We start from the raw sequence: 11330 nt of genomic DNA on the forward strand, positions 1-11330 counted from the left end.
GCCAAAGTTGGATGTTTTGGAGACAAGGTGAGAGAGAGCAGACTTCGATGGTTTGGACATGTCCAGAGGTGAGTGAGTGAGTGAGTACATTGGTAGAAGGATGCAGAGGATGGAGCTGCCAGGCAAAACAGGGGGAGGAAGACCAAAGAGAAAGTTGATGGTTACTGTGTGGGAAGAAATGTGGCTGTTGGAGAAGATGCACAAGATAGGCTTGGATGGAAAAAGATGACATGCTGTGGCGACCCCTAACGGGACAAGCCGAAAGGAACAGAAGATTGGGTGATTTCCAATCAGCCGAGATGACGAAGCGTCACTTATTAGCTGTTGACACAAAGCAGAATGTGCAGTGTTGCAAGTGACTTTGCAAAGGCTTGCCAGGGCCACCGTACTTGTCCCCCCCCCCCCCCCCCCCACGTACGTGTTACATGAGCTCAGGCTGCTCCCTGCCAGGATGGCGTTAGTCCAAGCCTCTCGCACCCTTACGACAACTCCAAAGTGTAGCCCAGCTTTGCGCCTTTAAAAGTCTTGTTTGTGGTGCTTCCATGACAATGAATTATTGGTCATATGTTTTCAACACTGTCAGCTGGATCAACCGAACGCCGTCAAGTGCGCACTTCACCGTCTGGACTTCAACTGACGCTTTGACTGCATTCTGGTCATCATGAGCCACACGACCAACAGTCTCCTACCCCCTTATGTAAAAAATAATAATAATGAACCCTCTCAGAAGGAACTTGGCGTATTGATATTTTAATTAGTTCAACTCACACACATGTTGAGGAAAAGAAATACTTAAATTTAATATTTACAACCATGGAATACAACGAAAGTACACTTATATAAAGCTTAAAAAACGAAAAGTAAAACTTTTGTACCATCAATCCACAAACAAAAAAGAACAGAGCAAATGTACTATTGTAGTCAAAATATACAACTTAAGCTTCATGTGACGGATGAGAACATTTTCACTTTCATGTGAGAGAATTTCAAAGAGGACAGAATTCACCTTGTACAATTACAATGTAATGAAGTTGTAATAAAGACCTACACAAGGAGGAAGAGAAAAACACAAAATGGCAGCCAGGCTCTAGCATTAATTAGTGCTTGGCGAGAGGCCTTCTGAAGAGCAGGATGTGAGGCTCTGCGGAGGAAAAAGAAATTTGCACATTTGTGAGCGGAAGGAGTATCACGACGATTAAATTTGGCAACCAAAATCATTTACAACTATTTTGGGGGAAAGTGAGTAATCATACAGACTACAACTGTTGTTTAACTGAAAAATATTCCCTCTACTCCTTCGTGAAGGCAGAGTAATCTTTTATCTTTATCAAAATAAGACATTTTCAAACATATTTTACTTTGAAAAACAAACACTTTCACCCAGTTTTTTGACAGTGTAATCATCAATTAGAAAAAAAAGCATTTTAATCCAATTGTAGTTCCGTTCAAATTATATGAGGCAGTTACAGCCTATGACTCAGTTGTAACCATCAATTTTCTTTGCTGCTTATTCTCACGAGGGTCGCGGGGAGTGCTGCAGCCTATCCCACCCTGAACTGGTTGCCAGCCAATCGCAGGGCACATGGAGACAAACAGACGCACTTAGCACCTAGGGGCAATTTAGAGTGTCCAATTAATGTTGCATGTTTTCGGGATGTGGGAGGAAACCGGAGTGCCCGGAGGAAACTCACGTAGGCACGGGGAGAACATGCAAACTCCACACAGGCGGGGCCGGGATCGAACCCGGGTCCTCAGAACTGTGAGGCCAACGCTTTACCAACAGATCCACCGTGCCGCAGATGGACATATCATGTAAATCAAGCTTTTAAAATATAAAAACTATCACGGAGCTAGTTTGAAAAAGCAGTCAGTGTTGCCAAAATAGTAATTTTGTACCAATTTAGCAGGGCTGCAGCTATCAAATATAGATTCTACTCCCCCATTTATGAAATAATAACGTGCACGTGAGGACCAAGTCATATTTTTGTCCACTTGGAGTCACCTCAGGTCCAAATGTATTATATCATCATCATCGTGATGCATCCCCCCCCCCCGCCCCCCATCTTCTGAGCGAGTTAAGCAAAAGTCATTTCCAAGTGATTTTTGACTTGCCAACCACATCTGTCAGTTGTTATCTGCACACAAGCCTGGTGAGTATGATGCGTTTTGTTTACATATTTTCTATTATTTTGTAATATTACTGGCATTCTAAAGTGCTCCGGGTGCAGTACGTACCACAGTTGTTACGTTGCTTTTTGAACGGGTTTCTATTTGGAATTGTGATATGGTATTATTATGGCGGCTCAGCTGGTAAAGCATTGGCCTCGCAGTTCTGAGGTCGTGGGTTCAATCTCAGACCGGCCTGTGTGGAGTTTGCATGTTCTCCCCGTGCCTGTGTGGTTTTTCTCCGGGCACTCTGGTTTCCTCCCACATCCCAAAAACATGCAACATTAATTGGACACTCTAAATTGCCCCTAGGTGTGATTGTGAGTGTGACTGTTTGTCTCCATGTGCCCTCCGATTGGCTAGCAACCAGTTCAGGGTGTCCCCTGCCTCCTGCCCGTTGACAGCTGGGATAGGCTCCAGCACTCCACGCGACCCTTGTGAGGATAAGCAGCTAGGAAAATGGATGGATGTGGTGTCATTATTTTCAAGAGGTGGCGTGAGTGCCCACTGAGGGCCCGAATAACGAGTACACTGTCCGTCAAAGGTGTCTGAATGGACAAAAATGAAACTCCTCAGAAAATTCGAACCCAAACTGTGCCAAGGATTCAAAGCATGCCAAGACATCAAAGACAGTTGTTGATGAGCAGTGAATCGGCGCATCAAATTTTTATCATAATAACTGGAAATTTTGCATTGGCACTTGGCCCATTTTGTCTGGAAAATATGGTTGCTTATTCCTTGGGTATGATAATAGTAATCTCCAGGTATGGAGTAGAGGTTCCAAAAGAAGCTATCACACATTTAAAAAAAAAAAAAAAAAAAGTTACGACTAGGGCTGCTTGATTGATCAAGGAATTCTAGATTCCAATAATGAATACGACAAATAATATTTCCAGTTGAGAGGCTGCAATGCACAATATGAATTTAGACAAGATCTCCAAGCCGTGAATCGATAAGCAAAGATAGTCTTCAGTTAATTTGATGATTATTTGTTGATTGATCAATTTAGACTTGGCACACTTAAAAATGAACTTTTTTTCTGAACCAAGTGGGATGTGGTGGAATGTGGCAGGTTCATATGGTCATCACTAACCACCTCCCCAAAACAAATGCTTGGGGAATAAAAACAAAAACAAAACCTTGCGGGACACCAAGAGGTCTTAAAACAAGACCCTGGGACCACATCCAGCCCGCCACGTGATTTTTTTCTTTTTCTTTTTTTTTTTAATCCAAGCGGGCTAACCGTGTGTGTCAACTTCAAAGACTTTTGTGGGAATCTGTACCAAAATTTCAAATTGTCATATATCAGAACGAGCATTTGTGTGTGTGTGTTACAGTTGAAAAATACCCATTCCGCTTCAGTTCTGAACCCAAACTAGTTCCTAAATTGTGTGCCTAAAATACGATGAGGCGATCAAAGACATTTTTTGATTTCACAGTCATAACGGTCCTCTGAAGGAAACCGTAACAAAAAAAAAAAAAAGTCTTTGACAGCCTTGCTTTGAAGTGCCAAAATGGTGGGCGTGTGCTCTCGCCTGGTTTGTGGATCATGTAGTGGATCCATCCCTGGCTCTGCTGCACGCCCAGGCCCCGCCACTCCTCCTCGGACATGAGGTGCGAGGCGGGCACCAGTTTGGACAGCTGCTTCGGTAACACCACATGCCTGCCGGAACACACACAAAACAAAAGGGAATCATATAAACTGCTTTTATGCCCAAAAGAGACGACGCCATGTTTTCGACAGTTGGGGGGGGGGGGGGCGTTAGCTTACAGTGAAGTGACGACACAGCTGACCAAGCATGTTATTACATTTTCCCCGTTTATGTACAAACGTTATTGTAAACTTAAAACCTTGTTGAATATGTTAACGTGTTTGTTGATGTAACAATTTACACAACGCAAAAAAAGTCTTAGTGGTTTTCCTCTCCGTTTACCTGTACTCGAAGGCGTCGTCGTTGTATTTGTCAGAGTAGATAATTTCCTTCTTTGACATGTTTCCTGATAAGCAAGGCTCAGTGAGGAAGGGCGGAAAAAAAGAGAGACGTTTTATCCGAGTGGAGTTGTTTGTTGAGAATTATCGAGTGATGCTCGCGCAGTCTCAAGATGCCGTCGGTAAGCTCCCGAGTGCCGCTGCTTGGCTGACTGAGAGAGTGCACACAGATGTCGGGTTCAAAAAGTAACGTTCGGGACCGCGCCTTCGCCCGATTGGCTGAGATGGTCGCTAGGGAGAAGATAACAGCCAATCAGAAGATGGATTATTCGATGACGTATTTTTTTTCTTCTTTGACGGGGGTTGGTGGCGGTTTGGATTCGTTAGTGCCATCTAGCGGATCATTTAAAAAAAAAAATAACACACACAAACACGCGCACGCCACTGATCCAAAACAAAAAAGACTGAAGTGAGGTCGCCGAAAGGAGATATCCGCCATGTTGATACTCCCAAAACAACCGTGCCGACTTGTGCAGCGACAGTTTCGTGGCTGTGAGAAAACATTCCACAGGTAAATTAGAAAGATTTACTTTGACACTGTTAAAGTTTGTCTGCAAAGTTTTTTAAAATTATTTTCTGATTAACTTAATTCACTTAAAGTTTTGTTTACGGTTATTGTTGTTCACTCTCTGCTTCACCTTTTTTTTTTTTTTTTAGCAAAAAACCGATGTCAATATTTTCCCAAACTTCGTCAGCGGATAAGCAAGGAAACATATTTTCTGTGAGCTTGTTTGATGAATTTCATAATACAGAACTCTGCAAATTGAATTCGATTTTCAAATTCGTGGAAACAATTTTCAATTTTCTGTCTGAAATAGGACATTGCAGAGAGAAACAAATGAACAATGCGTTTAGCGTGTATTTTCCCATAGCGAGTCCTTATTTCCAAAAATATATCCAACTGAATGACTTAAAATTTAATGATTTTAGGACCAAAAAAAAAAAGCTTAGTTTTTTGCTATGTTATGATGATAGTGCTTCACAGATTATTTTGGGAAATGTCACAAAATCGGGCCCTAGGTAATATGCAAGGTTTCTTGGTAGTCATGCTGTTATGTCTTTCCTTTGCGCTTAGCCTTTTTTTTTTTTTTTGGCTTACCAAGTCGAATTAAAAATCCTTCATGTTACCAGAACTAAGAAAATGTCAAGCTCACACAACCAGTTTTAGTTTACATGCCAAACTTTGAGGGAAAAACCCCGCCATAATGTAATCTGTAAACCATGTCCTCCATACATTTTGGGAGTACGAAGATGGCGGCCAACTGGCTTCAACCAATCGACACACCACTCGATGTGTGCGCTATCCAGTCCAGGTCCGTGGGTACACAAGCAAATTGTCCATGGGTGAGAATGTAAGTGTGCTCCCCCATGTACCTCAAGAGGACAAACACACAAAACAAAATACTCGGATGTCGGGATGTTACCTGGAAGCCGTATTGTGTACACGATTATTACCTTTGAGGGGTCTGCAGCATGCAGATCCTTTCCTGTCAACCTCAACCGGCTTTTAAATCCAACCCTTGCTCCAGAAGCCCTCTTACTTCCTCTTTCTTTTGAAACATGGCCACGTATTACGTGGCGATGTTTGCGCGATTCGGGTTTCCAACGCAGCAGTGGCCAGCGGCCTGTTAAAGATTCATGACAGGGGTTTTTTTTCATGTCACCTATCAAGCCGCTCGATTAACACTGAGCACCAAATCTGAAAAAAATTAAAACAACTTTCCACAACAAGACCAACGACGCACTCACTGAGCTACCAGGTTGTTGCCAAAAATCACTAATGCCTTTTAAAATGAGCTTCAATCTTTTAATATTTTTAGCTAAGTGCTACATTAATAGTTTGTCTTCCTTTTAGGGAAATGCGTCATCTGTAGTCTGTCTCTTTTAGAAAAGTCGTCAGTAGTTTGCCGTCATTTTTAGGAAACTGCAACATCTGTAGTTTGTCATCTTTTCAAGACGTGAGTGCGATTTGAACAGTACGAACGACATCATTATGCTTTCAAACCCTGGAAAAATTGCATGTTATTGATTTGTCTTTTGCCCTTTAGCTATCGTGTTGCGCACGAAGGCGTTTAATAGAGTTGCATCATATGAAATTGATTTGATTATTATCACTTATGATGAGATAACTACTAACATATGAGCAAAAGTCAAGGCGATATTGTGGCAAACCCACGGGGGCCTTGAGTTTGACACCCTTGCCCGACAGTCATCCTTTCTTTTTGGATCCGTTCACTGCAGGGGGCTGACAGACAAGCCTCGGGGGGTGGGATGGGTGTGGGGGGTCTCCGGGGCGACCGCACGCTTGGCTGATGAGGGAAATTACACCAGTGGAAAGTAAAAGGAGGGATGGTGGAGAGAAGGAGGGAGGGCCCAGTCACCTGCGAGACCTGTTGGGCAAGGAGGGTCTTCTGCAGTGCGGACCCTTTGAAAAGCATTGCTGAGGGGGGAAAGGGGGAGGGGGGGGGTCGGATTTGGCACTGCGAGGCATCGGCAGTGGTTTTCAAAGAGTCCAATGGGGAAGCAGTACGCGGCCATTGCAGCCAGAGAGAGCGGTGAGTTCACAATTTGCAATTCAGAATAAATAGGATTGATCATTGTCTTCCAGTTAGCTATGTTTATTATTATTTTTTTCTTAAGGGTTGGAATAATGCGGCCATTTAAATCATAGTTACAATATGTATGGCAATGTTTCCCTAACTTGTTTGAGAGAAGCCATGCCGTGTATTTTACATCAGAAAGCCCTTAACCTTCTGCCAACTGGCGGGAGAGCTTTTAACTGCAACGAGAGAGGGGGATGTGAAAAATAAACAACTGATATCGTGTGGTTGTACAAGTGTGCACACCCTCATAATGGCTGTCTGCAGAAAGAAGCACATTCCCGCTCTTGTTGTCAGCATTTAAAGTGGCTCTGATTAACGCCTGATAAGGTTAAGCGTCAATTTGGTGCCATCTTTTTTTTTGCCATCTGATGGAAGAGTACTTAATGTATTGTATAATATCCATCCATCCATTTTGTACTGCTTCTCCCGGTCGGATATATGTGTTGCAATACGCTCACACACAGATCACACACACATACATAAGTCACCATTTTCACACAATTAAAATGTTGCAAAAAAAAAAAAAAAACGATCACATGAGTTTTAACAAAATACAAAAGAGTGTTTTTATTCAGAGATGAAATTAATGAATCTGTCATTAAATTCAACTGCTGGAATAAATACAGTTTAGAGATGCACCTCTACACATCCATAAAATCATGACATTTTTCTACGTGCTGCACTGTGTCGAAATAGGACCGGGCCCGGGGCGCTACGGACTTCCTCCTACGATTGGCTTCATTGGCCATGACTTCACAAAACAAACGAGTCCTGCATATTCCTTCCTTGGCAGGATGAGCAACAGCAGTAAGTCGACAACTTTTTCTCACGTTCATCCATCCATCCATTTTCTTTGCCGCTTATCCTCACAAGGGTCGCGGGGAGTGCTGGAGCCTATCCCAGCTGTCAACGGGCAGGAGGCGGGGTTCACCCTGAACTGGTTGCCAGCCAATCACAGGGCACATAGAGACAAACAGCTGCATTCACAATATCACCTATCGGCAATTGAGAGTGCCCAATTAATGTTGCATGTTTTCGGGATGTGGGAGGAAACCGGAGTGCCTGGATAAAACCCACACAGGCAAGGCCAGGATTGAACACGGGTCCTCAGAACTGTGAGGCCAACGCTTTACAGCTGCCCCCACCGTGCCGCCGAATAAATGATGGTTTTTGTTCTTATTAATATTTGCCATATTAGTGTTGTGCATGGTGTTTATTCTGTGTGCAGTGTTTTGTGTTGACAGCAGTCCGGGACCTCAGTACCACATCGACGCAAAGATGACTCGCTTAGGGAGGGACGGCACCCCTGCATACTCCATGCTGGGCAGAACAAAAACACAGAGTATGTTTTGAGCCTAATCTTTGTAACTTTATTTATTTATTTATTTTACCGGTCTTCCACAAGTTATTTGTATAGTACCTTTTATATTTTTGGGATCTTATGATTTTTTTTGTGCCAATTTTCTTCTTACTTCAAAGCCGTTTTTGGTGTTGAATCAATATAGGTCAAATTTGCTAGGGGCGTAATTATTCTCATTTTTAATTCATTAAATTAACCTAAAATTGCAAAGCTACTTTGAAACACAAACAAACGGAAAAAAAAAAACTAGCCCATTAACTGCCATCGACGTCCTTTGATGTAAAATGTCCATATTAACTGTGACGGCTGGCTGACAAAAAGACAAAGACAAAAACAATATCTCTGAGAACTGAATTGTTGATTCCAAATTTATGAACACTTGACCATGCGTTTCCTTTCCCCCTTTAGAGAGGTTCTTCCACACCCCCGGACCGGGCTCCTACAGCCCAGAAAAAGCCTGCGCCCTCCAGCGTCGCCCCCCGTCCTACACCATTGGCTCCCGCACACGTTACCGCACCACGGACCCTGTGCCCGCTCCGAACAAGTACACTCTCCCTCCTCTAATGGGCTCTCACGTCCCAAATAAGCCGGCCGGCGCCAGCTACACAATGTCGGCCGCTTTCAGCCGAGGCGGGGCGTCTGTGGATAACGCCAAGACGCCGGGGCCTTGCAGATACAACAGCACACATCCCAGTGTTTATCTCCGCAGGCCGCCCGCTTTTACAATGTTGGGGCGCCACGGCGTGCCCAAGGATGGCACCGAGAAGCCCGGTCCCGGTGCTTACAATCCGGAAAAAGTGACTGCGCACAAAGCTCGGGCCCCAGCCTTCTCCATGGGGATCAGGCACTCCGAGTTTGTCACCCCGCTGGTCGTCGCCATTTCAGATTGAATATCAGCCACAATGTAGGAAGATCTGAAGATCCATCCGGCACCTGTATCACTTTTTAAAGCACACAGCAACATTTCATACCCGCATATTGTTTTCTGCAAGGCATCCTCCCGTACTCAAAGGACGAGTGTGCGTTTCCTTTGATGTTAAATAATAGTTGTTTATGCAAAGCCTGAATGCACCTATATATCTTTCCGGTCAAATTTCAATTTCAAATTCTTTATAATAGGTCCACCAGATGGTGTTATTTTTCACCATTCAAAATTAGCTTTTTTTTTTTCCTTAGTGAAATGATAAATTGCTGTTAAACTTGAATAATGGTGTGCATGTAAAAGAAAAAAAGTTTGCATGCGTGTGTTTCATATACAACTTCATAAACCTTTTTTGGGTTATGAAAAATGTCCCATTTGAAATGTACACTTCAGGTTGAAGTGATTTTGAACGATTGACTGAGTTTAAAGTGTAAAACAACGCAATCTACCAACATCCAATACAGGAGTTGTATGCTAAGTATTCCTTGACACTTTAATATATGAAGTTCTTATCATATTGACATTTTTGGGGGAATTTGATTTAGTTCACTTTTATTCATCCAGCTAATTCAGAAAAAAAAAAACAAATATGTAACAAAATGTACAATGTACAAAGACACAAAGCAAAAAAAGGAACCTACGGAAAAATGATGTTATCAAAATAATAATACAGAAACAAGTAACCAAAGAAAATCTTTTTGGATCAGAGAGCCGAAAGAGTTTTCTTTGACGGGATCAATATGTTATAATGAAATAAAGCAACTGCAACCCCCCAACAGTCGATTGTTCGTCCGTTGGTGAGCAACAAAGACAATCCAGCAACGCCAATAAAAAGGTCAAAGGAAAAATTTTCAATGTAACTTTTTTTTTATTGCTAGCAAAAAAAAAAAAAAAATGTGTAAATTTGCCATTCAAGGCTAAATTAAAGAACAGAGATGGGAAGTGGAAAAACAGAGACCCCGAAATTTGACTTTACATGGCACAAAATGTTCTTATAGGATCGCTTACGGGTTTAAATATGTAAAATTTGTACATTTTGTTGCAATGAGGGCTTTGCAGCCAATTGCTTCTACTCGGCACTGTAGACTTTTCGACTGTAGTCACACACCTTCCGATTTAGAACGCAAGCGCCATCTTGGTTTGATGAATTCACGTAAACACATGTAACTAATCAGGAATCATTTCAGAAAGGCGTATGAGTGGGGGCACACTGCTTTGTTATGTTATGTTATGCTCAAACGCACGTTGTGAAGCGTTTTTCTTTCGACTGCCAGCTGTGATCAAGAACCAGCGTGAGAAAACAGAACACTTAGCAACCAAACGGCGACAACTGTGACTGTCTTGTATTAGCAAGGCCAAGCTAGCAGTTGAGCACAATACTCGTGTGTGAATGCAATGCATGTCTCCAAAATCTGTATTTTCTGTTTTATTATAATAAGTTTGCAAAAACGAGTTACCGCACCGCTAGCTGTTTCATGAGTTGTGTTCAAAATGTAGAAGTAGAGAAAGAGGTGCGGGCTCCACTTGGGACTCGTCCCGGTCGAACCTCCCTCTCTCGACCTCTCAGTAACAAAAATGAAAATAATAATCTACACCTCTTTCGTTGGTATAATCAACATAATTTAACACAAGCGGTGAATATAATCACGCGGTAGCTGTACACTAAGCTTAGCAGTGTGCTTACAATGGATACGGCCGTATGAAAAAACCCATTGATTAATTCGTTGTAGGCCTCCAGACCTTTGTAATTCTTTAGTTGGCCCACGGCAAAGCGCTCGTCGAGAAGAGGAGATCGTGGACGATATCTGGATTGGTTACTGACGCTCACAGTTGTGTGCACCATTTGTGTTTCTCCAAGGCATACGGGTCGATATTGTCAATCAAAGCGGACTTCTTGTCGTAACGGTTTCTCGAAGCAACATCTAATGAGCCCCGATAACTTTCCATAACCTTTTTAGCCATCATGCGTCACTTTTAACAGTCGTACGAATATTTGTGTAACTCTGGTCTGTATGCGAAAGCATAAACGTGAACGGCACGTCAGTAGAGTGAACCCATCCAACACGGCCAGGTGCCCCGGATGTAGTCACATGGTCGAAACCGGTCTATTCTGGTTGTGTGCCTGATCACTGCAGTGAGATTAGCAGGCCGTTAATGAGCACTCGGGCATTCACAGGCAGCTTCGTGCATGCGAAGCAACACAATGAGGCGTTGATTTATCAACTCGTCTCATTCACTGACATTTCTGAACACACATTGATTATATTATGTGCACTTTTATGTTGTCAT

At 42.8% G+C, this 11330-nt stretch overlaps 2 protein-coding genes across 4 annotated transcripts; one reads left to right on the forward strand and one right to left on the reverse strand.

The window, feature by feature from the left end:
• Positions 1-734: 734 nt before the first annotated feature.
• cks2 (CDC28 protein kinase regulatory subunit 2) lies at positions 735-4233 on the reverse strand. The gene is made up of 3 exons (XM_061825473.1): positions 4101-4233; positions 3702-3829; positions 735-1141 (listed from the first exon to the last, which is right to left on the reverse strand). The coding sequence occupies exons 1-3, from the start codon at positions 4157-4159 to the stop codon at positions 1098-1100; spliced, it is 231 nt and encodes a 76-aa protein (XP_061681457.1). The 5' UTR covers positions 4160-4233; the 3' UTR covers positions 735-1097.
• On the forward strand, positions 3677-9891 carry cimap1d (CIMAP1 family member D). 3 transcript variants are annotated; one of them, XM_061825471.1, is made up of 4 exons: positions 3677-3815; positions 7456-7566; positions 7988-8101; positions 8528-9891. In XM_061825471.1, the coding sequence occupies exons 1-4, from the start codon at positions 3776-3778 to the stop codon at positions 9007-9009; spliced, it is 747 nt and encodes a 248-aa protein (XP_061681455.1). In that variant the 5' UTR covers positions 3677-3775; the 3' UTR covers positions 9010-9891. The 3 variants fall into 3 exon arrangements, with proteins under 3 accessions (XP_061681455.1, XP_061681456.1, XP_061681454.1); XM_061825472.1 differs by lacking the exon at positions 3677-3815 and adding an exon at positions 4528-4667; XM_061825470.1 differs by lacking the exon at positions 3677-3815 and adding an exon at positions 6588-6711.
• Positions 9892-11330: the final 1439 nt, after the last annotated feature.

Source organism: Syngnathoides biaculeatus, chromosome 7 (genome assembly GCF_019802595.1).
Source record: "Syngnathoides biaculeatus isolate LvHL_M chromosome 7, ASM1980259v1, whole genome shotgun sequence".
Lineage (NCBI taxonomy): Eukaryota > Metazoa > Chordata > Actinopteri > Syngnathiformes > Syngnathidae > Syngnathoides > Syngnathoides biaculeatus.

Excerpts from the sequence above, each read along its gene's own strand:
- cks2 (XM_061825473.1), bottom strand. The coding sequence starts at position 4,159 with ATGTCAAAGAAGGAAATTATCTACTCTGACAAATACAACGACGACGCC. Across the intron at positions 3,830-4,100 it reads GACGACGCCTTCGAGTACAG|GCATGTGGTGTTACCGAAGC; the intron begins GTAAACGGAGAG and ends GTGTTCCGGCAG. Across the intron at positions 1,142-3,701 it reads CTACATGATCCACAAACCAG|AGCCTCACATCCTGCTCTTC; the intron begins GCGAGAGCACAC and ends TTTCCTCCGCAG.
- cimap1d (XM_061825471.1), top strand. The coding sequence starts at position 3,776 with ATGAGGTGCGAGGCGGGCACCAGTTTGGACAGCTGCTTCG. Across the intron at positions 3,816-7,455 it reads CAGTTTGGACAGCTGCTTCG|GACCGGGCCCGGGGCGCTAC; the intron begins GTAACACCACAT and ends GTGTCGAAATAG. Across the intron at positions 7,567-7,987 it reads TGGCAGGATGAGCAACAGCA|TGTTTTGTGTTGACAGCAGT; the intron begins GTAAGTCGACAA and ends TTCTGTGTGCAG.